This window comes from Pocillopora verrucosa, chromosome 9 (genome assembly GCF_036669915.1).
Source record: "Pocillopora verrucosa isolate sample1 chromosome 9, ASM3666991v2, whole genome shotgun sequence".
Classification (NCBI taxonomy): domain Eukaryota; kingdom Metazoa; phylum Cnidaria; class Anthozoa; order Scleractinia; family Pocilloporidae; genus Pocillopora; species Pocillopora verrucosa.
Window position 1 is genome coordinate 8,616,801 of NC_089320.1, and position 26,441 is coordinate 8,643,241.

The following is a 26,441-nucleotide window of genomic DNA, read 5'->3' on the forward strand; positions in this document are numbered from 1 at the left end:
ACTTGATCGGAAAGAGCCACCTGAGCACACTGAACCATCCCAAATTGAAGAGAACTGTCTGAAACTAAACGAAAGAGCTCTAACTCAGACAGTAAAGTCCAAAAATCCCACAAACCTTCCCAAAATTAGACGGACGGAAGCGTCCGAATGCAAACTGTAATTGAATTGGATAGAACCAGGAAAATTAAACTGAACTCTTAGGAAACTGACCGAACGGCCCAAAATCGGATGGAAACTTCCAAAATCAGAGAGAGCCGTTCAAAACACAACAGGATGACCACTGTTTACTGAGGAAGAAGTTGCATTACTCACACAGCACGTTTTCTACGAGTGACGCGTTTTACGTGTCGAACTAAATTCGTAACTTACATGCGAACACAATAGGGCACGAGACTAGATGTTCCTTCCCACAGGTTTTGTTTTTCCATCCCAACCAGTAGTTTTATTGTAACTGTAACACCTCACAACACAGCTAATAATCTTTAGAAGTTTTGTACTACTTAGGAAATCTACTTGACAGGATATTGCAGAATAAATCTACATAATTATGATGGTTGATGCAAAGAATGTCGCTAACACTTGCTAAGATCGACATTATCCAAATTAAGTTACCGGTGCCATCCTACGTGCTGGATTGGCATTTGCAGTGATAATTTAAATGATCCGATGTTCAAGTTCACCAAGGAATTCTTCACGTTACCCTTCTTAGGGCGAAATGTTTTAGGATCGTGTTGAAATAAGTGATCTGAAAATTGCTTATGTGAATAACCGAGAAATTGACATGAATAAAAAGAGCCTTTCAAAGAAAAGAGTAATACCCTTTCTTTAAAACCTAAAAATCTTCGTTCTTCACTCAACCAGGTCGACCAATGCGGGGTAGCTAGCATTCCATCTGAAACTGTTTATCAATATTTATGTGAAGAATAAAAAAAGATTTGAATCGTAAATTATCTTTGTAACGTGTTTCTCGTCTCAAAGAGCTCTATGAACCATGCCATGTATGAAATATCACATTGTTTTTTCATCTATAGAATGTATATGGATTCCCACTATGAATAGTGTACTGACAATTTGATACGAAGGGCGGAAAAAGTACTTGGAGGTGAGCTGGCCTTTCATACAAAGAGCTCTTAACTGTAGCTTACTGTAGTACTTTCTTTTAGTTATAAGCTCTGATAAAAAAAAACCTGCCAAATTTCATTGTCATTGAGATGCTCTCACAACTGTGTGACCTAGCTATTTCAAAAGTAGAGCTAGATTTGTATTGCCTGTAATAATTTTCCTATCGTCGATTAAAATTTGAGTCCAAAAGTGGCGAATCAAGGCGGCATCCTTTCTCACGACAACCTCCCCCACGTTGATGACTTGTCTAAGGAACGTTTTTATTATGATCACAACAAACAACTCATACTTTAATATTAGCAAACAATGCACGACAGGCAAGTATCTACAAAGGCAATGGGGGTGGAGTGGGGAAGAGGGTAGCATATACAGTGTTTGGTGCTGATGCACACCATCTCATTTTTCACAAATTATCTCTGAAGCACATCGTTTACGGATACGGGTTCTGCGATAATACTCTGAACATGTCAATGGAGGTGTGGGTGAGATGATGACAAGCAGCTGTAAAACATCACTTTTGTCCTTTCTTTTTCTTGGATGGAGATTTTTCAGAAGTAGCTGATCCCGGATGCTGCGACTTTTTAGGATGAGCCTCGCGCTTGGTTATCTGATGTACGAAATAAGAACATTGATAACGTAATTTTTCAATAAAAATCGCTTATCCCTATCATCACTTGCGTTCAGAAATCGCGTTGATTTCTTTCAAAATTGAACAGAACGAAAGTGTCCTCCATAAAAAAATGGGAACCTTTTAAGTTGATGGAGTTGATAGCGAGAAGATCCCTGTGAAGACCTAACATTGTGAAGAATACTTAATCACTTGCTAGGTCCCATAAACGACAGCAGGAAAAGAGCTAGCGGCATTTCCTTTAAGAAATTAATGACCAAACTCATAAAAATCAATAAAAGAAGCAGTTACCCCTTTCAAAATTTTGTATTTCAGTTCTTGTTGGGTTAGAGGTCGTTGGTCATCCTCGGAACCTGACGAAGCATCTGAGTCGTAATCATCACCAGTTGTAGGCGGAACAATCGCCACTGAAGTCATTCCTGGCTGAGGCCCCTGACCTAAAAGACCTACTGCCACGGCGGGCTCACTATCACCATCAGTTTCCTTGAAAATAAGTAACGAAACATGCGCGATTACAACCATCGCAAAACAGAACATATTTACATAACAATGTGAACATTGAGAAATAATTTTTTTTTCGTCGTGTCACGAGCGTGGGACAAAGAAAAAAATTCTGAGTCCCCATGTGAACATTATTTGCAGTACACTGTTTACCTTTGAAGAGACAAAGCCATGGACTTGAAGAAGCTCATTTGTTCTTTGTTCGATTAACCCAAGGAACTAAAATCAAATAACAATGGAAGTTAATACATGTGTACGGCGGTATCATCCTGGCAGATTTAGTTCATAGGCGCTCTGACAAGCTTTTACTGAACGATTTGAGGTGAACAGTGAAACAAGAGAAGAAAAAGAAAGAGACACATTCAGTTAGTATTCATATTCCATGCAACACATGCGTGTAAACCAGTTGGGCATATTACTATATATTGTGTTACTGGACAAATACAAAGAGGTTTGACATTGCCAAACAACAGCGAGTTCTCAAAATTTTATGAGATTTAATAGATGTTGTAGGTAAATCAAACTTAAAAGGACTTCAACTTTCTTCGCAACGTTTTTTCCCTTCCATTTTTATTTTCAACATCCCGAAAAGGTAAAATCTGGAAACGAAGGCTACGAACTGGGAAGACTACCAACTGTCACTTGTGTTTTGGCCATTTTCCTACACATTATGGTGACGTACAGTACACACCCAAATTGTGCAAACTTATTAACCTGTCTAGTACTGAATAAATCAGCCCGATGAAAAATGAAAAAACTGCAAATTCCTTCGCTACCTGCATCATATTGGCATCAGTAACTCCAGATGTTCCTCCAAGCATGTCTGTTATGGCGCTTCGGTCACAGTTGATCTTGTTAAATAAAGAGTCCACCCCTGAAAATTAAGAAGAATACAGCACAATTATTGGCTAATCAAAGTTAGTGGCTAGTTTCAACAATCATCACAGACGGGTCCACTTAAAAGAAAGCATAAAGTACGTCCTAACGAGAACTTTTCGTCGTCAATTCCGATATGCCTTTGGAATATCTTCTCTTGTCTGACTTCATAAGCGATAATCTTGTTTATCACAGGTAAATTTCAACAACTGAAAGCACTCGAATGCTGACTGTCACTCAGGTTAAATAAACTTAAAGGCTGGTCTTTTTTTCTCCGCAGAAAATTGTTGTAGATCAACTGAGCCTTAGTTTATAGGAAATTTACCTGATTTTAGTTGTTCAATTATTTTCTTGCTCTGCTTAAACTGCGTGTCATATTGATCAGCTTGTTCCGTGGATGATGACAAGTTATCCTCTAAACCCTTCAAAAGGGCTTTCCTTTGGCTAGCCATCTCCACTTCCTCACTTTTGAACTTCTCAATTTCTGCTTGATTCTGATGATAACAAAAAGCGCGCATATACACGAATTTCTCTTCCTTATCTCAAACAAGATATTAAACTAATGCTGGCCAGTGACAAAATTGTTCATGCACCAAACGAGTATTTTTGCGGTTACAGTTAATAAAGTTGGGTTCTGATTGGAGACCTGAGGTTACCGGTGTTCAACAGTATCAAGCAATGTATCCATAAACGAAAGAAGCTTAATAAATTAACAGGGTTTTAAAGTTCGATGAGCAGTCATCTTCTAGGGGCTGCAGCTTTATCGATTTACACGAGATGATTTATTATGAAAAACGAATGCCAACGTTGCCACTGGAACTATACATGACGGGGGGGGGGGGGGTGGGGGGGTGAGGGGAAGAGGAGAAGGGGTAGGAATAGAAATAACTGATAATATCACTTACGATATCCGTAAACGTTTTCCTTTACCTCGTTTATTTGTTCTTGCAGCTGCTCGATTTCATTATTGAGTTCGTTGACGTAGTTGAAGAGGGCAAAATTTTTGTCTTCGACTTCTATGAATTTATTGACCAACTGATCAATGTCCTCAATACCAGTGGCTTCTTTGATGGTGTGGAAAGCTGACTCGTATGACTAAAATGAAGGAAGCAGTTATATCACAGAAACTATTAAAAAAAACATTCAACAGAACCAGAATATATTCTTATCTCTTTAATATCCCGACAAACTGTTTACGCGCAAAAAGAGTGACAATTGCAAACAGACATTGCACCCAATCAACTTACATGACATCTTGGGCTCAACTGTGCATGCCTTTGGATAGAATAGAAAATATTTCACCAGTGCTAACACTGAGTAGTCTTGTTGGCTATATCAGCTATGTTATGTCTTGGGTATCAAAAATTATTCTCGTAGCGCCAATTTTTTTCCTATACGCCCCGGCTATCTGTCCTCAGAATTTGACTTGCTAACACTGCTAACATTACTGCTGTAAAAAGGTTACTCAGTGGTATGTTTGGTAAATTCCTCCTTGAATTGTAGCACTACAAAAATCAGTGACAAGAGACTTGTGTCAATCTAGGAGACGCATGACATTCTACAAACCTCAATAGTTTCCTCAGCTTTGTCGCCTTTTTCCTTTTCATCTTTTTTCTTCCTCTGAGATGACAATTCGCCTTCCATCATTTCAGCTCTCTCTTCGCTTTTAATCCTCATGAAATCTTTCAGCTTGCGATCATGCTCAATGATACGCATAAGCTCCTTTAGTTCCGTGTTGTATTGTGCCAGATCTTTATCAGCTTTCTCTTTCAGCGCCATCATCTTCCCTTGCGCTTCATCTCTACCAAAGATACGACCAAGGCGTGTGAATTAAACATAGTTCAGTGTACTTACTTAAAGGGTGAAGAGTCCCCGGGGGATGTGGTTCATTACTTGAAAATCTAAGAATTTTTCCCATCACGATGAAAGAGGAACCTGAAGTGGAGCTGAAACATAGTTACACAACTATGTAAGTTTGAAATCGCGAGGAATCTGTTGGCTTCCCTTAGAAACTTCTGAAAACAAACGTGCTCTCTCTATTTTTATGAACCCGCCAAAAAATAAAATTAACAAAGTAAAAATATGACAACTGCATTCTCAATTGCCCTGAAAAAATATAAATAAAAGAAAAAAAAGATGACTAATTATCATAAAAAAATGGAAAGAAAACGGATACATGGGACCATAAATCTTTGCAAAGTTTTCTTTCAGATTGAGAATCAGTCCGAAAAGAATTAATTATTAGGACTATCAATAATTCCACAAAAATAAATTTACGGTTTGCTATAAAGTCTGAAGAGCATGGTACGAACCGAGCCTCATAGGCTGCTGTGGATGTTTCAATACCATCCATAATTTTCTGCTTATTCTCCGCTAACTCCTTCTCTAGCTTCAGACGAATGGTGTCAAAAGTCTTCTTTTCCACTCGCATGTGATCAAATGTTTCACGGAGCTTACCGTTCTCTGACAAGCAACTGTTAAAGTCTATTTTGGCCTGCAGAGAAAGAGAACAGTCTCTACATGAACATATACATGAATATGGTGCCCCGCAGTGACTGTAACTGATCAGCACTGCAAGATCATGCATTACCAAATGAACCAAATACCTTTTTGGCTCAATAAGGTTATTGATATGAATTGAGTCAAAGCAGAGCGCCAGTGTATTAAAATAGCTCAGTGCCATTGTTTAGAAAAGTCAAGAATTTGTTCTAAGAATATCACCCCAACCTCTGGGTCGTCGGCGCGCCGCAAGTTCAAAATTAAATAACTTTTAGAAAAACGCCAATTACCTGTGGTCCAGCCTTTGATATTCCTCTACAATATTTGAAAAATTTGTGCAGAAAAGGCGAATAAGTACAACATAACTCTCTATGGATGTGAGCAAAATGAGTTGAAATCGACACACTCAAACACAGCAAAGATTCGCAATCTCTCTCGTATGTAAGGATTGTTCATTTTTAATTAAGAAACGCGCGATTCCTTCCATGTCCGAGACACTCGAAAAAGGAAATTCAAAGAGAGTAACCTTTACCTTGTCTAATCTGTTTTCAAGAACTCTGATATACTTTTGGGTCCTCTTATTCTGTAGGTGGCTGCTATGTACACTAATAAAAAAAATAAATTTAATGAACGTTTTATAGAGAAAGAAAAAGAACTGGACGATGAATGTATAGGATGTATAGCATATCAAAGAAGTGCCAAAGGCAGCGAGTTTACACTAGAAAAACAAGTTATAAAACCTCTGCAAATAAACTTTTTTTGGGACCTCTGAAACAGACGTAATAAAGTAAAAACAAATGTTATCAGGTGATAATCTGGGTCTACTCTAGGAATGGGTCAAAGAGGACACAGTGGGCCCCTTACTTTACTTCCTTCCTTTAATCTTGAGGGGGGATGGAGGAGAGGAGAGGAGGAAACACTTTGTAATGAAAGGGAGCCCAAGATACCAGAGGTAATACAAGAGGTACCTGAAAAATAGCTAGAAAAGCAAAAAAACCCCCAGAAACACATTTATAAGCTCAATGATAAAAAATCAGTCTGCAACTTTTGGATTGTTCAGTAACTATGGACTAGTTTACTCATAAAAATGTAAAAAAATGTTATCTTTATTGTCAAAAATCATACATCTTACCCTCCCATATTTTTTCTTTGCTGTTTAGTCTTCTTTTCCATCACTCGTATCTACAGGTTGAAATACAATGTTTAATCACTCAAGGAAGTAAAACGTAGGGTCAGACTCATGGAATTGACAAGGAGACAGATATTGTTCAAAATCCACATAACAGATGACATATATAGGTTATATACTGAGCAACCTGTGCACACAATTCTTACCTGATCATCAAGTCTCTTTATGTCATCATTCACCTCATCAAGCTGCAACTTGATATCATCTAAAATGTACAACAAAATTCCTTTTATTGAAATACTTCTCAAACCAATCTTTTTTTAATATTTCAAGTATATATTAACATTATTAATAGTATATCGAGTAGTCTGATGTCAGATTGTCAGAGTAGTCCTCTGTTTGATATTGCAAAAAAGTTCTTGAATACAAACTTTCAAAAAAGTGTCTTAAGGAGGCTCCATGGGGTTTTTGTTCAATGTTGGCACACACACCAATTTTTATTTTTAATTTTTTTGTTTTTGCTTTTTTTAGGTCACTAGAAGCCATTGAAAGGGCGATCAGCAAGGTTTGGACTATCATTTACTGTAGTAAATATTATCAAAATGATTTTCGTTATTAAGCTAAGGCTCCTCAAAGGGAAGCACTCGCCAGTGATAATTTACCTTTGATTTTCTTCAATTTGCTTTGGTTAAATCTCTCAAAATTTTCACAATTAATGAAAATTTGCTCTGCCTATCATTTAAAAGCGGAAAAAAATAGGGGTTACAAAGGTAGTTTCCTTGCTATTTGCAATTTTGTGTTTTCTTCCTCTACCTCAAATTTGGTCTTATGAATTTTTTTATCAACAAGCACTAGGGAGGGCACAAATATGTTTAATGGTCCAGCAAATCTTAGGAAATTCCACCAATAGAAACAAGATAAATCTGACTCAAAAGATCCTTATTTTCTTTGTTGCCATGTTTGTTTTGCATGTTAACACTTTTAAAGCTCACGCTTTGTTTGCACTCAGATCTCGTGTGGTCAAAAAACCCTATGGAGCCTCCTTAAAATGCATTTATAACTCAACTTAGGAATTATCAACATTTCAAAAACAAATCAGTAACCAGGCCACCTATGCCTGACATTGTTTTGAGGGGTCGCAATTAACCAAAATGTGGGACAAATATAACAGCTGATGTTTTCATCAGTTGTTACAAAAAACTAAATATTTGAGTTTTTGTGTAGCTCTTAATTGTTCAAACTGATCACCAAGAGATGGATGAAAGGCAGAGATAAAAATTGTCTGGCTTATGGAGCACAATCCTCCTTTGAAACACCACAATAAACTACATAATAATAAACAGCAATTTAATTACCTTCTTTGCTTAAAAGGCTGTTTAGTTTGTCTGTATTTGTTCTATCCTAGGTGTAAAGAAAGCAATTGAAATAAGTAATTTGAGTCTCTTATAAGAGGATAAACAATACCTCTGCCTAACTGAGTTTGAGGTTCTCACATAAACTATTACTCCATCCATAATAAAATTTCACACAGCTAGGAAAATGGCAGATGAAAAGTTATTCTGTTTAGGTTTTAAAGTGGTAAGTACTGAAACTCTTAACTCCCTATTCCAAATTATAGGTGCAGTAAATGAAAAATTAAACATGGCTGCTGAATTACCTGGCTCTGGTTCTGCAAACTTCCTGCTAAAGTATTATCTTTCATCAGCTCTTCATTTTCTTTTTCAAGGGACTGAATGGCTTCCCTATTACAGGACGAGAAAGTTGTAAGCATTGGTCATATTTAATCTAACCTCTTTGTTTTAAAGCTTATATTGTTAATGTTTATACATTTGAAGAGGTTTGCTTCTAGAAATACCATATCCAACCCAACAAAGGTTTCTAGAAAATCTTCTGAATAAGGGGGTTTAGCAAGCATCAAATAAATTGTAAAGGAAACTAATGTGACAAAAACACAAAATCCCGTTCTGCAACCTGAGAGCATTAAAGATTCAGTCAAAGCAGGAGTTACAAGCGGGATACAGATTTTCTTCTTGGTGGATAGTGATTTTGCTTGTATTGTGACAGAGCATGAATACAGAGTATAATGTATTATTACCTACAAAAAATTGTTATTTGACTTACACAATATGTAAGTTATGTACAATTAAATCCCACACATAGCAATATGTTCCATATGAATACTTATAAAATCAAGAGCATCTAAAGGTGATCCAGGCTCATATTTACCACTGCATTTTTTTTCAGATTTAGTGTTTTGCTGGTTCCATTATTTAGCTCCATTTAATTATCTCATCATAAAATAATGAGCATTTTACATTTACATGTTTAGTTTAAACCTTTATTGGATTCAGATGTGTATATGGCTCTGAAGACAATAAACCCCAGTAAGGCCACTCAGGTGCAGACAACATCTCGGCTAAGTATTTGAAGATCGCTGCACCCCACATTAGTGGAACTTTAACCAAGATATTTAACCAATCGTACAATTGTGGCCGATACCCATCTGCATGGAAGATCGCAAAAGTAAGTCCTGTTTTTAAGGGGGGGGGTCAAAGGCAGAATGCGATAATTACAGACCAATATCTGTGCTCCCGTGTATGTGCAAAGCGTATTTTACCAAATAAAATCTGTTAACTATGTTCATAACTGATGTCATGCTAATTTTCAGGATAAACAAAAATTTCAGTATCACTATGCAGATTTTTTGGCCTCAATCACAGGAAATCACATAATACAAATACAACATTCTAAAGAACAAACTTACGTCTGTTTTCGTATTTGATTCTGTGTCTCTTCACTATAAGCCCTTCTGTCTCCTTCGATTATTCGATATTGACGCTGAAGTTTAGCAAGCTCTTGTTCAGCTGTATCCCAAGAGATAAAAAGAAAGCATCAAGTAACACCCTAAGCATGTATCAAATCAGAAGTATTATCTCTCAAATTTTGAGATTTGAATAACAAGATAATAGGATGGTTCATGCAAAAAAAATTTTTAAACCAATCTAGCTTGTGATTTGACAGTTTAAAAAATCTAGTGTAATAAGCCCTGTAAACCCTAAACGTCCTTTCTTTCACACAAATCAAAGGAAAAACACCAAGTCTTATTTGAAATTATTATTATACAGTTGCCTCGTTTTTTTTTTTGTTTTATTTTTGTTTAAATAAGAGTTTCTTGTAGATATCATTGGCATCTGATTGGATAATCTGACTGAAGCAATGTGAACAAATTAAAAAATGATGACACTTTGAGGCTTCACACTTTGATATGGCTGGTTGAAGTGAATTTTCACGTTTTTTCAACACACTGCAAGGGGCAAAATTACCTAATCCATCAACCTCTGCCTCGCTTCCTTCAGATCTTCTACTATGGACTCTTTGCATGTTGATTCTGGAAAAAGTATACACTCACATTAACACATGCATTTAGGTGAGAGAGTCAACTGATCATATGATCGTGCTGGTTTATGTCATAACTTACATGACTAGTTTTTTCTGATATTGATTGAAAACAACTTTTGATAGCTTGATGAATAAAATTGTCAACAAAGCTTGATCATGAGTTTATCGTCGACTAAAGCCCAATGTCGAAAGAGACAAAGACAAAATCATTTTAACTGAATCTAACAGAAAACACAATCTCCAAAAATAATTTATACTTAAAAAAGGGAGATCGCATGCGTTTGTTAACTTACCAAATTGTTTCTCGGAAAACTTACAAAATTATTGAGATGAAACTGAGGTTGAAGCCTTTGCTTATGTGTTCGAAAGCCCCCGTTTGTCGACGGTGTGATTCGTTGTCATAGGAATGGACAGTTCTCCACTCATTCATGGTCAGCGGCTTCAATTGCTATCAGGATTTCACAATATTTATGTTTACATGAGCTCACCTACTATGAAGATCAAACCGCTGATCTAAAGAGTATTCAACACGCGGACTTCAGAAGTTAACCGTACAACGCTGTTCTTCCTAATTTGCTTAGCTGCAAATTTCAAACGAAAACAACAGCCCAGAAAACACAAACAATATTTCTAACTGAATCCGAGCAGAATATATTGGCAAGGGATCTTGTCAAGAGGGAAAGTGACATCAAGTTAACAGTGAGTGTAGGCGTATTATTGGAGAGCGCAGGGGACATTCAGCAAAAGGATCAACCATGGTGCGGGCTCCTCCACCAAGTCGGGCTATCAAAAGGGCAAAAATCCTTGCTCTTGCAAAGGTAACGTTCATTCGAGTAGAAATCGTATGGAAAATTTCCTAGATGCTATTTCAGCATGTTGAGATTGAACATACTTAACACTTGACCACACAGCTTGTCTTTGGAGTGAGTCAGGAAAAAATTATATATATTCACATCCAAATATTGTAAATATTTCATTCTCCCTCACCACATTCGTCCGATTGAAAAATATTTTCCTTCTAATTCGGACAGAAAACTAGATAAAGCAGAGACAATAAAATAACTACGGTAAATACAATTTGGGTAGCTTGTTTCAAGTTGAACAAATACCTGAGGTACAGCCATTCTACTTCCATCATACATAATGAAAATAAAACTTTGAGATTTCTTTTTTGGAACATGTTTACTTTGTATCTTCTAAAGAATGATTAGTAATCTCACAGGAAATTGAATTGTAAAGCCTACCATTTGCATTATTCTAAAGTTTCCAAATTGTCTGTTTACTTCTCATGCCCTGCACAAGTACAATTTTTGTGCTTGAGTTGAGGGAGTTAAGTTTTTAGAAGGTTTTTTGATAAGGGAGTTCAAATCTGCTTGCAAATTTGGAATAGTTGAGCCAATTTGCCTTACAAAGTTAGTTTGGATTTCATGTAAAAGGCACTCTTTCTTGCAGATGCCAGAGATAATAATGACTTTGAACCTTAAGCTCATTTCTTGGGTTGTGTTCTTTGGGGATCAATCATTCCAACCTGAACCAATCATCCAATAGAGGACATAAGCAACTGTTTTTTGGTTAAAAGACAATACTTACAGTCATTAACAGACTTCTTTACTTTCACAAGTTTAGGGAAGACAACTGGGTTACCATTTTATATCTTTTGGCACAATTCGTAGTGCTTTGGGCTAGGTTATAGCATAATGAATCTGTAGCTTCTTGAATTTCTAGCTTTTCAATATATCATCTGAAACTCTACTTCAGTTTTTGCTTGCAACAAGCATTGTGGCTGGCAACTGATGACCGCAGTTGACTTCTAGAAGCCCATGAATTTGATAGTAGCTGCTACCCATGCTTTTCCAACTGTTTTAACCTGGCTTTATTCTGGTTGAAAATGTTTCCCCACCAAATTACCATTTTTTTCACTCTAACTTAAAGACAGTAATTTCTGAAAATAGACATATCTCAACAGGACATGACCTCAGCCTTTCCATGTTGAACAATAAAAACCACAAATTTATCAATTGTTTAATATTTCTAAAAACGTGAACCATTCCTGGGGTTAAGAAAATAACTTAATTTTTTGTTATTATCAGAACATGCTTGACTCTCTCCTTGTCCTTTTCCTGTTTTGTTTATTTCAGGGTTTCCGCGGTCGTTCAAAGAACTGCTATAGTATTGCAATTAGAAGAGTACATAAGGCTCTGCAATATCAATACATTAGTAGGAGGTTAAAGAAAAGAGAAATGCGTGCAGTGAGTCATTATTTACCTCTTTTTACTTGGTAGTAAATGATTTTGACACAATCTTTTCAAAACACTGTGTTAACTCTCGAGATCTGATTGTTAGTTCTCCTCTCTAGCTGCTGCAATTTTCCCTGTGAATTAATTATAACAATTCGTTAATTAGTTACAGGAGTATTCTCAACACCTGTTTGTTGGATAAAGTATGAATATTATAGGGAGAGATTACATTTTAATCTGGGAATTAAATGATTAATGTTCTCATTATTCTCCTTACAGCTTTGGATAACAAGAATAAATATTGCTACAAGAGAGCATAATGTCAACTACTCTAATTTCATCAACAAAATGGCCCAGGTATGAGAAATAATCTCAGTCTAAACCAGTGAGTTTGTATGGACAGTTTACATTTGGTGGGGCATTTTTATTCATGTATACAATGACAATGCATTAAAGATACTCTTTTGCTGTGGCTTACTAAGTTTATTTCATAACCATGTTTACTTAAGGGATTTTCCACTTACATTTCTTTTTTAAGTGGATGTAATATAAACACAGAATTCATTTTTGTTATAGTAAACTGTATTAGCTGAAAAAGGCAAAATGTTTTATTGCCCTCTCTGGGGAAAAAACACCACAGGCAATATTACTATGATTGTTTAAAATAGTCTTCTTTTCTTCTTTGTCAGTGCAATATCCAGTTAAACAGGAAGATCCTTGCAGACCTTGCTATACATGAACCCAGATCTTTCAAGGTCTGTGTGTTTAGTAATTAGGTTGTTATATTGCAAAATGAAAGCATGTTCTCTCAGAAATGGGCAGATAGAGAAAAATTCTATAAGCTTAAGATGTTTTATGGACCCAAACCAAACATATGCTAGCCATAGTATGGCAGTTATGTTTTCTTTACTGAAATTTGACTCCTTATATCATGATTAATGTCTTTTACCAAGAAGTATCAAGGAATATTAAGAGTTCCTTTGAAGTGTAAGCAGGATAATTCATAAACACCAAAAAGGAAGTCATAAAATACAAGTTAATGCTCACTCGTGTTTCACTTTTCTTGTTTTCCTTTCTTGGTTGGGGTGTTGGGTGAAAACTAGTTGTTTTGGTTATTATGATATTTGCTGTGGACAATAACTGTGGTTCATTACAGAACAGACCCTGAATTAAGGCAATTTACTGTATTGAATGGTGGCTGTTGTTGTTTTTTTTTGTTGGTTTGTTTGTTTGTTTGTTTTTTTCAAGCATGGTGAAAGATAATGATTTTCAATCAAATTCACGCAAAATGCAAAAATAAATTACATGATGTTAGTGGAAGTTGACTATAATTTTTAATTATTTGTTGCTTTGTTTACAGGCCCTGTCAGAACTTGCAAAGAGTCGACTGAAAGATGGTTTACTGGCAGCCATTTAATAATTTATGTAACCTCCACTGAGCTATTTTGAACAATTTTTACCTATGGCAGCTCTGGTTGTAAGAGTGGAGAGGTTTTAATTGCCAGGTAGCAGCTCTGTCATTCAATAGATACTAGGAAATTTGTTATATTTTTTTTAAAAAGCTGCTTGCTTATTCTTTGTCATACCACAATATCTCTTTTCTTTGAAGTGGAGAAGTTACATAAATTTTTTTTAAGTTGAGTGCATGAAATGTTTTTTGACTGCGCTCCAGTTTTATTTATTAGCTTACCTAATGATTTTAGAAGTTGTTTCTGTTAATTTTGTCACATTAGGTAATTTTTCAAGATATCTGTTATCTGAGGTAGCCAAAAATTGAAAAAGCATGATGGCTTGAGGGTAATGAAGCCCTTTTGCTGTGAACCAGATATCAACTGCTGTATCAATATGGTGAGGTCTCTGCTCAAGTTTCACCTGCTCACACTCCTGGTAAATTTGCCTACTTCCCTGATCTAACTATCAGCTTATGTATCTTTGCGGCCTTCTATACCCTTCCAATGATACATTTGCAACCGTTGTTACTGAAGTTTGCTTGAAATGGGCAGAACTTGTAGAAAACTTTGAGGAATATTTGAGCATCTCTAGGATAAATGAATGAGTCTGGATGTGAAATTAAAATAAATGAAATAGGGGAAGACAGCTTGGATTAAGGGTATGTATTTTGATAAAAAATGATGGGAAGTCTGGTCTGTATATTTGAATTCTTCACTCTTAATATAAAGCAATGTTATAATTTTGCACATGCCATTGAAGTCTCCTTAAGTCTAACCCAGAAAAAAACAAAGGAATGTGATTGAGGAATATAAGGGGCTGGGTTTGCTTGCCTCTCCCTGGTCAGAGAAAAGTAGTCATAGGGAAATGTCACATGAACAAAGATATAGTCAAAGCACAAGGGGAAATCAAAATTGATGTTTTTAAAACATCAGCATAGATGGAGGACATCACTTGATTTTCTTGTTCATTAGCGCAAGTCAGTTGTATTCATTTAAATTGTCATTCTTTCCCTCAGAATGGTTGTTGTTTAAGAATTAAAATTATGTTTAAGTGACACTTGTTTCAGAATTAGCATCTGAAACCTGGAGTTTTGTTTTTCCTTCTACCTCCCTTGCAAATATTTTTTTCCAGGACTGGGGAAATTGTAAGGGTGTTTATATAAATTTACAAAGAGCTCTATAAGATGGAGTATGGTTGTGTGAGGCAGCAGTCACCTCCTACTTAGACCTGTGTCAGGTGTCTCTATCGTGGTGCAATAGGAACAGCAGAGCAAAAATTTGTAAGCTCTAGGGGAATAAAAGAAGGGATGCTCTATCCCTACCATACTGCAAGGTTAACAAAATAAACCACCGCAGCAGGTTATCTCCCTAGCCTATGTTAAGCACCGCAGCATACTATTTGTGCTATACTTCCATTTGTTTACATGTGCCAACAATGAAGCTGCAAAGGTTGGCAGTAAAATATTAATTAAAAGATCCAAATTTTCTATCCTGTATTTTTTCATATGTTGTTTCAAATTCTTCCTTAAAAAATTGGAATTGAATATTGATGCTGCGAAGTAGGCTAAAAGAAACGCCAAAATTGGTCCATTTTCACAACTGCATCACCTAAACGTGGTACTGTGTGTTTGTGGGGACGGCAGGGGGTGGGTGAACCTCCTGCCGGGAGATTCCTTATCAGTTTTAAAGATAGCTGCATCATTACCTGAAAAAAAAACTCTGAGGGTTGAAGTCTCCCGGTAATGACCCGAGAGGGGAGGTATTCTATTTGCCGTCTCTGATCTATCAAAATTCTGACCGAAAACTACTGGGGATGAGGTTGAGCCGTTACGGATCGTGAGAGAATAGGGGTTCATGGGATTGTTTTTATTCGTTACCAATCTACCTTAACTTCTAGATAAATAATCTCTAGCAGCCTTTTTCCCTCGAGTCGTATCTCTTCGAACACGTGGGAGAGGAATCGTGGTCCTTTTTTTTTGCGGGCTTGTTGTAATCACTTCGAAAATGGCGAAGTCTGACACTTCCAAGAAGGTAAGAAAAGCATCTTTTCTCTTCTTTCCACATTTTCGGGGTTAGTCTGGTGTATAAACGTGGTTTAGAGAGGCAATCTTTTATGTTAAATCGAAATCAGAGTAAACTACAAGTCAACCAACATGAAAGTGAGTTTCTCAAATCTTCCATGGGCTGTTTAAAAGCGCATGGAGCTATTTAAAAAATGTGGCATTTCCATTGAGGTTAAGTTATGAAGTGAGCAAAAGGAAATCAAGGGCTTAGCGTCGCTGCAAAAAATTGTTTCCCGGCAGCTGAGCACGTGTTTAAATTGCGCAACACAAACGTCGTCAAACTTCTTTTAACTCTTTAAAATTTTGGCTTTTATCTCTGGGAGGAAGAGTGTTGATCATTTTTAAGCAACGGAATGTCGAGGTTGAATTTTGAGCGGAACGACAAGGCTCAAAACCTTTTTGGCCACATACTTTCAGCCGTTGAAACTTCAAGGATCAGTGTTCATCTAATCAGTTGGCGATTATTCCGGCGAGGGGAAAAACAAGAGTAACTTTCTTTTCATTGCGTAGTCTCTCTGTTCAACTTCTGTTTACCATCCAAAGCATGTTTACTCTCAAGCATAGAAAACTGATCCTCGGTGCACGTGTAAATTCGTCTTCAAAGGATTACAGAGAGGCAGAAAAAGAGTTTGCAATTGGAACTCGTATTTCATTAACAACCAGAAGTTGAAAGTGGTAGTTAAACCTCTGAAGAAGCGCTGCAAGATTCGAATGATTTGGTGGCAGTTAGAGAAAACATTTTAGTAACTAAATTTACGACACAAGCCACCCAGGTAGTGACGTGTGTTCGGTGGTCATGTAGGTATGAAGTCAGAGATAACATTTACCGTGGTCACAAGAGTTTTAAGCCTTGTCATATCATACGAATCTCCAAAAACCAATGCCAGCCATTCTGCTTTTTCCAAAGACAATTGCTGTGGTTAGCAGTTTTTTCTATCATGCACAATTGCACTAAGTGTCTTTTTCCTTCTTTTAGTGACCAACATTTGTTTCAAGCAATCACTTGATGATTTTTGGTCACCACATGGCAATTTTCTAGTAAAATAAACTTGGTAGCCCTGCTTAAGTTAATTTTAAAAAGCTGAGGGTTGAAGGGAAGGTCCCTGATCACAACAAAATGCTGTCTACATTTAGTTGTCAGAACAACTCTTCTCTTTGTTAAAAGGCCAATGCTTGAAACACATGCTTTTCAAAATTAATTTCAGAGAGTTGTATAAAACTGGTAATGTCCAGTTGTAGTTTATCATAGTGTTTCAGGAATCTAAAACACAACACAAAGGTTTATTTTAAAAAATGATAACTTTGGTTACTGATAACTGACCATGAGAGTGAGTGGAACCCTTATGAGTAGCACATACTTGGGATATATGGCCATGTACAGGAGTTTGTTGTTGTGGCATAATACATAAGGTGAACAACCATGAATGTAAAATTTAAAAAAAGCAGCCAATATGATAGCACACAAAAATTGATATTTTTATTCAGGAAAAGGCAGTAGATGTATCTAAAAAGCTTGACAAAGAGAAAAAGTCCAAGGTTAAGGAACAGAAACCTCATGCAATTAATGGAACAAAGAAAGTCAAGGCTAAAATCCAGAAAAAGGCTGGTAAAGGAAAACCAGAGAAGCCTCCTCCAGTTCAGCCCCCTTCAGACTCGGATGTAAGTGTAGAAATACAGGTTCCCTTTGTTTGTTTTGTTTTGTCTTTTTGTAGTATGGTATGTCATGATAAGTAGGAAACATTGGAAGATGAGATAATGGAACCATCAAATGAATTGAAGTATTACTATAGATACACTAAGATTTGTTAATTACTTGATGCGTGTTATATTTGAAGATGTTGGAAATAAAATCATAGGTGAACTTGGAATATTGACTGACCCCCTAGCTGGCCTCTCAGGCTTAACATTATCTGAATTAGGGGCATGTGGTCAGTGAATAGTCAATCAGATATCTGGTGGTCAGTTTAAAGAAGTGTTGATCATTCAGAAATCACTGTCTTCACAACAGCGAAGTGACCTACAGAGTTATCTGGAGTGACCTGGAATGTCATTCAATCCTTAAGATACCTTAGTGTTCACCCTATTTTGATCATACAGAAGAAACCTTTCAGGAATTTTACCTTTTTCACCTAAATACCCTTTATTATTGGATAATTTACTTCTTTGAGAGAACAAGGTCTTGTGTCTTTTTAGCATTGCTATACAGTACAAGATTTTGCCTCTACACATATTTGATTTTACCTCTACACATATTTGTAGAAATGTTTTCATGGGTCGCTTTCTGCTTTCTTCATATTTTTGCCTTTTAACGAATATCTTTTATCCTCCACAGGACTCAAGTTCAGATGAGGATGAAGCTGGGTCAAGGTACTCATCTATGGAGTATGATTGGTTGGCAGTTCAAACCTTGAAAATCATTACATGTTAAAGCTTTTTTGACCCTTCTAATAGTAACTCATCGTAAAAATATTTAAAAGTTCCTTTTTGTAAACAGCTACCTTCTAAAATTGAGAAACATTCAAATTAAGTTGGTCTTTTGCATCCTTACTTCAATGTTTTGAAATATTTAACCTGCATGATACTGATTCATTTAGATAACAAAAGTAGCCAGGACAGAACTGAAACAATTACACAGCTAATAAAACAATTACTGGTATGACAATTCACTCGTGGGTATTTTCTGTCCAAATCTATTTGAAAACACCTTCTTGCTGGGCACAAACAAGCCAGTTTACTTTGACTCAAAATTGAAGTTCCAAGGTTGTTTCTTCCACTGGTGCACTTAAATTTAAAATGGCTAGGATCCTGATAACCTAATCTTCCTCCTTATCTTTCTGAAATATAATACCGTAAGCAGTTTTTACTAATAATTACATCATCTATTAATAGTAGATTTTTTTCATTCTATTTTCAGAAAACAAGCTATCTTTAAAGATCAAAAGAAGGAAAAACTTGGTGCACCACAAGTGCGGGGAATTGAAAACACACAAGGAGACACATCAAATGATGAGTCCTCCTCAAGTGATAGTGAAACAGCCATGAAGGTAACACCACAGCAGACAAAAGCACAGTCTTCAGACTCTTCTGATTCTTCAGATGACAACAAGAAAACAAAAATTACCACAAAGAAGAAGCTTAAAAAGAAAACTGAGCAAAAGAAGTCAAATGGGAAACCAGCTGGAGGAGTGGCTGTTGAACCACCTGCTGATTCAAGCTCTGATTCATCAGATGAAGAAGAAAAGAAACCTCTCAAATCACAACAAGTAGTGAAGAAACCTCCTCCTAAGAGGGCATCATCAGAATCCAGCTCAGATTCCTCTGATGAAAAGGAAGGAAAACAAAAAGCAGGGACAGAGAATGGAATTAAAAAAAAAATGACGCAGCCTAAAGCAGCCTCTTCTGAATCCAGTTCTGACTCTTCTGATGAAGAAGAGGAAAAAACAAAAGCAGGCCCAGAGATAAAGAATAAAAAGAATGCAGTCAAAGCTAAAGCAGCTTGCTCTGAATCCAGCTCAGATTCTTCCGATGAAGAAGAGGAAAAAACAAAAGCAGTCCCAGAGGTTAAGAACAAAAAGAATGAAGTCAAACCTACAGCAGCATCCTCTGAATCCAGCTCTGATTCTTCTGATGGAGAAGAGGAAAAATCAAAAGCAGCTATAGATACTAAGAATAAAAAGAAAGAAGTGAATTCTAAGGCAGTTTCCTCAGAGTCCAGCTCTGATTCTTCTGATGATGAAGAGGAAAAATCAAAAGTAGTTGCACAGATGAACAATAAAAAAAAAGAAGTGAAAACCAAGAAAGCTTCTTCTGACTCCAGCTCAGATTCATCAGTTGAAGAAGAAGAAAAATCAAAAGGAGTCACAGAGATAAAAAAGAAAAAGAAAGAGGTGATAACCAAGAAAGCTTCCTCTGACTCCAGCTCAGATTCTTCAGATGATGAAGAGAAAGGACCTAAAGTAACAAAAACTCAGAAAGGAAATAATAGTAATGAAGTGAAACCTCAAGAAACATCTTCTGATTCTAGCTCTGATTCTTCTGACGAAGAAGGTAGACAGAAAAGAAATAAAAATGGAACTAAAAGCTCCAGTAATAGGGCCTCAAAGGAAACCAATGAGAATTTGAAGTCTGAATCAGATTCAAGGAGTGAGAATGAAGATGAACCAGCTGCTGAGGATACAACCCAGGCCAAGAAACGAAAGAACAATTTTCATGAGGAACCAGTCAAGGCCAAGAAATCCAAGAAGCTGAAGGTATAAAGTAGAAACATTTGTCTTAAGTTTAAAACCCAGGGGTTTTTGACTTTGCTGGTTTTTAAATGACCTTCCTTTGACTTTTTGTTGGACATTTATTGTCAGTTGACCAACTGCTGTTGCTATTTACATACCCTATATAGGAAATTAACTATTTACTTTATTGATTCAATTTTGAATCAACCTCTTTCACCTGTATTATTGTTGCAACAACATTCACTTCTATACGAAGGTTCATATTTTTAATTGATCCTTCAGCCAGTCAATAGTAACTCTCTTGGTACATCACAGTAGATCAATGCTTCTTTAAGTCAGTTGAGTCATTAACTTGGAAAACTAAGAGCATTGTTTCACAAGATGACAAAACAGAGGGACCACATCAGTGTTTTATCTTCTCCAGGAGCCTTTGATAGAAAATGAGGAAGGATATAAACAAAAAAGAAAGGCAGACACTTATGGCGAAGATTCTGGAGGCAAGAAATTTAAACAAGATGATGATGTTACTGAGAAAAGTAAGTTAAGTTTGTGTAATGAAGTACCATAAACGTCCATGTATAAGCCGCATCCATAGAAAAAAAAGCAAAAATTAATCACTTTAAAGAACCCTTGGAGGGCAAGATTCGCCGATAAACACTTGAAGACACAAACAGCTCCTTTAGGGGCAACCACTCAATGAAAAAGTCAATGAACTACAGCAACACGCTCTCAGTTTCTTTTATTTTTATTTCTTAGCATCTTAAGAAGTTTTATGAATATTAATTAGGTTTTTGAGAACTCCAAACACAGATGTATTCATGGATAAGCCACACCCTTGATTTTTGGCTTCAATTTTGTGAAAAAAAAAGTGCAGCTTATACACAGACATATATGGTAAATGATTGTTCTATGATACTGAATTTTTTTTAAACAGTTCAGTTCTGATGATCAGTTGTCTCAAATATTTATGCTTTGACAGAATTACTTAGTATTTGGCCAAGACCAAAGTGTCCATCTATTTGTTAAGGTGTTTTGTTAACCAAACCTCTTCATTTCTCAAGTATACTCTGGATACCCTAACTTTGAAGTGGTAACATGATTTTGCTCTTAGGAGATCCTCGCAGCTAAGAACACTACTGAAACAAGTAGTTGTAAATAGGACCTGAAAAAATTCAGGCCCGTACGTACCCCAGTACAAATATGTGAAATTTTCATATATCTAAAATCTTCATTCACTTGGATGTTTATTTGTACCCAATTCATTGACCAGCTCCCAGTTGGCTTGTTAGCTCAATTGGTAGAGCGCTGCACCGGTATCGCAGAGGTCATGGGTTCAAATCCCGTACAGGCCTGAATTTTTTCATGTCCTATTTACAACTACTTGTTTCAGTAGTGTTCTTAGCTGCGAGGATCTCCTAATTTCATCTTTCCACCGCAGTGCAAATATGTGAAATTTTCATATATCTAAAATCTTCATTCACTTGGATGTTTATTTGTACCCAATTCATTGACCAGCTCCCAGTTGGCTTGTTAGCTCAATTGGTAGAGCGCTGCACCGGTATCGCAGAGGTCATGGGTTCAAATCCCATACGGGCTTGAATTTTTTAAGGTCCTATTTACAACTACTCGTTTCAGTAGTGTTCTTAGCTGCGAGGATCTCCTAATTTCATCTTTCCACCGCAGTGCAAATATGTGAAATTTTCATATATCTAAAATCTTCATGATTTTGCTCTCTAACATCACAGCCAAGATATTATCATTATTATTATTATTATTATTATTACTATTATTATCATTATTACAATTATTATTTAACAATTTAGGCAAGCTATTTAATTATTGTTGTTGCATTTTGATGCCAAAGAGAATATATAAAATGTTTCAGTTTCACTGTATGTGGGAAATTTGTCTTTTGACACCACTGAGGAAAGCCTGCGGGCTCTGTTTGAGGACAATGGTGCAACCATAGAAGAAGTGAGAATCATAACAAGAGATGGATTGTCCAGAGGGTATAGTTATGTTCCATTTTCATACATTTTTGTTTATGTACAATATACAATTTACACCTATACATGTAGAGGACCAAGAAAAGCTGGAATTGTATTTGTGCTCCATGTTATTATAGTGTAACTTTGTATATTAATTCATGTATTGTGTTGATTGTACAGCAATGTCTTGCCACAAAAAAAAAAAAAAAAACTTACAATGTAAAGAAATTTAGTGAGCACCTTTGTACATGCACTCCCAACTTGACCTGAATGTGAAATTAACATCCTGTTTACCAATAAGAGGAATTACAATATTTTAAAATATTTTTCTTTTGCAAGAGCTTTCTATAAGCAAGGATTTTTTTAACTAGATCATTCTGCAAGTATTCAGTGAACTTGTAATTGTTGAGTTAGGTTATGTACTGAAGAACTACTCGCATTCAAGTTTGCTATGTTTGAATTTTAGATTTGGCTATGTCGATTTTTCAAGTCATGAAGAAAGTCAAAAGGGATTGGAACTTGATGGTTCAGAACTTGATGGCAGAGCGTTAAGAGTCAATTTAGCAGAGCAAAGACGCAACCAAAATGAGAGAGGACAAGGAAACTCGAGAGGCAGAGGTGGTTCTAACAGAGGCCGTGGTAAAAGTACTCCATCAACCACCTTGATATGCCTTGGTCTATCGTACAACACAGATAATGACTCATTAAGGGGAGCTTTCCCAGATAGTGTCAGCGCACGAGTCATCACTGATAGGGACACAGGCAATCCAAGGGGGTAAGAATCTCTACCTGCCTTAAGTGTTTGTTTTATCCTTCAGTATCTTGGCTTTGTTTACTGAGTGATGTAGTGAAGGGAAGCTGTCAAACCGAGACCATGCTCTACTGATTGAGTGTTAGCGAAGTCAATGCTGCAAAATAAGGAATGAAATACACTTGTACATACAAGTAGCCAAGCACAAGAAAATGATTTCTCAACAGATGGCAATGCTGTCTTATTTTTGTATAAGCATCTAGAAAATACTTTGCACGGTCCTCTATTTTAGTTGTTTAGAATCATAATGTTGGCTTTTTGTTTATTACTTACGATTGCAAATGTGCCTTTTTGTGAGATGTTTCAATTAATATTTTCTTGGTTACTGAATATTTAAAACTTGTTTGGGTCATCAATCCAAGTGGAAAAACCTTGCTCTGTTACTCACAGTACTAACAACTGGGTTAGTGAGGTATGAAATCCCCAGAATATGTTGTTTTGATAAATACATGCAAATGTCTCCTACACTTAAAATTTTAATGTGTAGAATTACTTCTCTTGTTCTGAACCTCATAAAAACCTTTAAACAAGGCATTACTGAGTACTGGAAAGTAACTTAGCACTTATTATATCCTTTCCATTAAATGTCTTAGTTGTAACTGGCGATTAAACACTCTTCATGTGACTTGTGCTAATCCCTTTGTCCCATGGCCTCTTTTCAGTTTTGGTTATGTGGAGTTTAACAGTATTGAGGATGCACAGTCTGCAATATCCACAATGGAAGGACAAGAATTGGATGGGCGTTTCCTTCGACTTGATTTTGCAGAACCAAGAGGCTCCACACCTGGGAGTGGAGGTGGTAGAGGTGGCGGTAGAGGTGGTAGAGGAGGAGGAAGAGGTGGCTTTGGAGGCAGAGGAGGGGGAAGAGGTGAGTTTATTTGTAATTTTCGTGTCTTTTATTGTACTTTAAGGTAGCTAAAAATTTGATTAAGTTTTTTTTTTTTCATTTTGGCACCTGTTAGGTAAGGTACTTTATGTGGTCACCAAAGAGTGACTTTGTAAGTAGAGAGCCAGTTTGGTTATGTAGCACACCTGTGGTGATTACTGACCATGTAATACAACATACGAGTACACAGAGAAGTTTAAATTTGTCACAAAGTTGCTATTTTCTGCTGTCAAAACTCCAAGGATCACTTTCTCTGAAAATTGGTTATATCCATGCTTATATGACTCGTGTGCCATTACGCATGCCACAGAACTCAGTCTGTTCTCTAAGCAGTTCTTATATTTTTGTTTCAGGGCGGGGAAGAGGAGGATCTCCCTTCAGTGCCTCACGTAAAGGAAATATTCAGGAATACAAAGGGACAAAGATCTCATTTGATGAATAGGTGGCTGATACATTTGGCCAATTTTACCATATACCATAATGTGTAAAAAGTTAGAGGCTATGGTTTACAGTCTTTCTTCGCGCATTCCATCTCTGTGTTAGAAACTTCATCAATCCATTAGAGGCGCAATACTTATCAGCAGAGTGTGAATTTCTTAGTGAATCAAAGAAAATGTTCTATATTTCGCGAAAACATATTAACAACACCTGGCACAAACCCAAAGACAGATAGAATGCGTAGTAATTATTTATATCAGTGAGAACTTAATAATTACACTCGTCATTTTAATACCGTGAGATTTTATTGTTTTTAAATTCTCTGTCATATTTGCAATTGGTAGGTAATCTAAACGATTTGTGAAAGAAAGCGTTGCGTTTTTTTCTTGTTAATATCAGAAAATTGAGCGGCAGACGTTTACCGCCACTCGTGAACAATGCCCAAAAAGTCTCCTCGTTTCCAGTTGTGGAAAGTGCAAATAGTAAATGCAATCGTCTTTGGTTTAATTTTTTTGATCCCTTAGTTTTATTCACTTTCCAAACGTTCCAATGAGAGGTTTTCATAGTTAGTAGGTGGAGTGGAGATATCTGTATTAGAAGTGTATCCCTTTCAACACTACTGAAAGCGTCTAAAGAGTATTGAAATAGGCCTGATATTACTGACTGCTGTGATTTGTAACACAATAGATAATTCAATAAAGTATGATTTACTCTGAACAGTGTAGAATTCATTGTAAGGTAGTATTTTAATATAGTGTCTGCATTTTTACCATCAAGACGTGTTATCTAGATCCTCTGAACAAAGGCCCTCAATAAGCTGGTCATGGTTGTGTTAACGATGTTTTACTCTAAAATTGACGTAATTTTTTTTGTATGGGTTTTATGTGTGAACCTCTCTTGGTAGAAGATCTGGTCTGCTGTCAGAAACGTATTTCTTAGACGAATTAGTTGATAGTTCTCATCTTCGTCAACAATCATGCAGTCTACCTTCTTAAATTCAAGAATAAGACTGGCTGTACGTCCTTGAGTGATGTCTGGAGCTTTAGCGCTAATGTTTGTAGCTTGGCTATCAGAGCAAAACAAAGGTTTCTCGAGTTCCCATGAACTTTGAGCTACATACAGGTAACATTGAACGGGGGAGGAGAGTCTTGTCAATGATTAAAAGTGTGGAAGTTACAGGAGTATCATTCTACACATAAATAGGACTCTTTAAACATGATATTTCAACTAATTTTGACACTGAATATTGCAGCTCCATCGGTAAAACAGTCTACCTATGCCTTTGGTTTCAACCCGGCGATATTCGGAAGACATCGTCCCCGACAGTGATCTAGCGGCTAAAAAGCCATGCCGTTTGTGGCTGAAGAGGTGGGATATGTGATCCCGTAGACCCGCCAGAACGTAGCGCAGGAGAACTTTGGAGATGACAGGGAGAGGGGAGATAGGGCGATAATTCTCCACAAGGTCTCTTTTTTCCTTTCTTGAAAATGGGTACTATATTCGCGAGTTTCCACTCTTCTGAAAAAATGCCGAGCCGCAAAGATTTGTTGAATAACATGGTCAGAGACGGAAACCGCTGACCAGATCGCACCGTCCCTGACCATGTTATTCAACAAATCTTTGCGGCTCGGCATTTTTCCAGAACACTAGAAACTCGCGAATATAGTGCCCATTTTCAAGAAAGGAAAAAGAGACCTTTTGGAGAATCATCTCCCTATCTCCCCTCTCCCTGTCATCTCCAAAGTTCTCCTGCGCTGCGTCCTGGCGGGTCTACGGGATCACATATCCCACCTCTTCAGCCGCGAACAGCATGGCTTTTTAGCCGGTAGATCTTGTGTGACCCAGCTTACCAGTGTCTTGCATTACATTGGCGGTCAACTCGACGCCGGTAACAAATAGACAATATATATCTTGACATGAATAAGGCATTCGACAAAGTGATCACACCAAGCTACTTGGAAGGTTGTACCAATACGGTATTACTGGCAAACTCTACGACTGGTTCCGTTCATACTTACAGGGACGCAAGCAACAAGTTACAGTTCTCGGAGCTATTTCCCGAGAATTGCCGGTTACTTCCAGGGTTCCACAAGGGTCCCTACTAGGGACGATACAGTTTCTGCTGTTTGTGGACGATCTATCAAACGCTGTTAAGACTTCGGGAGTTGCCTGTTACGCCGATGATAC

At 36.8% G+C, this 26,441-nt stretch overlaps 3 protein-coding genes across 4 annotated transcripts; 2 read left to right on the top strand and 1 right to left on the bottom strand.

Moving 5' to 3' along the window:
- Nucleotides 1–1,391: 1,391 nt before the first annotated feature.
- LOC131773965 (uncharacterized) lies at nt 1,392–10,559 on the bottom strand. Of its 2 annotated transcripts, none has more exons than XM_059089955.2 (16): nt 10,448–10,559; nt 10,079–10,143; nt 9,520–9,619; nt 8,413–8,497; nt 8,111–8,156; nt 6,962–7,020; nt 6,759–6,808; nt 6,159–6,231; nt 5,440–5,621; nt 4,694–4,928; nt 4,058–4,222; nt 3,453–3,621; nt 3,028–3,125; nt 2,405–2,470; nt 2,042–2,233; nt 1,392–1,729 (listed from the first exon to the last, which is right to left on the bottom strand). In XM_059089955.2, exons 2-16 carry the CDS (start codon nt 10,134–10,136, stop codon nt 1,634–1,636), a joined length of 1,674 nt encoding a protein of 557 aa, XP_058945938.1. In that variant the 5' UTR covers nt 10,137–10,143; nt 10,448–10,559; the 3' UTR covers nt 1,392–1,633. The 2 variants fall into 2 exon arrangements, with proteins under 2 accessions (XP_058945938.1, XP_058945939.1); XM_059089956.2 differs by having other exon boundaries at nt 10,472–10,554.
- A 107-nt stretch (nt 10,560–10,666) lies between these two features.
- On the top strand, nt 10,667–14,899 carry LOC131773927 (large ribosomal subunit protein bL20). The gene is made up of 5 exons (XM_059089898.2): nt 10,667–10,972; nt 12,293–12,403; nt 12,671–12,748; nt 13,081–13,146; nt 13,752–14,899. The coding sequence occupies exons 1-5, from the start codon at nt 10,910–10,912 to the stop codon at nt 13,806–13,808; spliced, it is 375 nt and encodes a 124-aa protein (XP_058945881.1). The 5' UTR covers nt 10,667–10,909; the 3' UTR covers nt 13,809–14,899.
- An 833-nt stretch (nt 14,900–15,732) lies between these two features.
- On the top strand, nt 15,733–24,971 carry LOC131773934 (uncharacterized). Its single transcript, XM_059089911.2, has 9 exons — nt 15,733–15,873; nt 17,391–17,564; nt 18,238–18,272; nt 18,820–20,155; nt 20,556–20,667; nt 22,017–22,140; nt 22,586–22,894; nt 23,593–23,798; nt 24,170–24,971. Exons 1-9 carry the CDS (start codon nt 15,847–15,849, stop codon nt 24,256–24,258), a joined length of 2,412 nt encoding a protein of 803 aa, XP_058945894.2. The 5' UTR covers nt 15,733–15,846; the 3' UTR covers nt 24,259–24,971.
- Nucleotides 24,972–26,441: the final 1,470 nt, after the last annotated feature.

What these genes read in the sequence shown, in the direction of transcription:
- LOC131773965 (XM_059089955.2), bottom strand. Translation starts at nt 10,136, where the DNA reads ATGCAAAGAGTCCATAGTAGAAGATCTGAAGGAAGCGAGGCAGAGGTT. An exon ending in CAAAGAAAAAATATGGGAGG is followed by an intron (nt 6,232 to 6,758) that starts GTAAGATGTATG and finishes TTTTTTTATTAG; the next exon opens with TGTACATAGCAGCCACCTAC. An exon ending in AATACAAAATTTTGAAAGGG is followed by an intron (nt 1,730 to 2,041) that starts GTAACTGCTTCT and finishes TTCGTACATCAG; the next exon opens with ATAACCAAGCGCGAGGCTCA.
- LOC131773934 (XM_059089911.2), top strand. Translation starts at nt 15,847, where the DNA reads ATGGCGAAGTCTGACACTTCCAAGAAG. An exon ending in AGCCCCCTTCAGACTCGGAT is followed by an intron (nt 17,565 to 18,237) that starts GTAAGTGTAGAA and finishes TATCCTCCACAG; the next exon opens with GACTCAAGTTCAGATGAGGA. An exon ending in GACACAGGCAATCCAAGGGG is followed by an intron (nt 22,895 to 23,592) that starts GTAAGAATCTCT and finishes GCCTCTTTTCAG; the next exon opens with TTTTGGTTATGTGGAGTTTA.
- LOC131773927 (XM_059089898.2), top strand. Translation starts at nt 10,910, where the DNA reads ATGGTGCGGGCTCCTCCACCAAGTCGGGCTATCAAAAGGGCAAAAATC. An exon ending in AAATCCTTGCTCTTGCAAAG is followed by an intron (nt 10,973 to 12,292) that starts GTAACGTTCATT and finishes TGTTTATTTCAG; the next exon opens with GGTTTCCGCGGTCGTTCAAA. An exon ending in ATGAACCCAGATCTTTCAAG is followed by an intron (nt 13,147 to 13,751) that starts GTCTGTGTGTTT and finishes CTTTGTTTACAG; the next exon opens with GCCCTGTCAGAACTTGCAAA.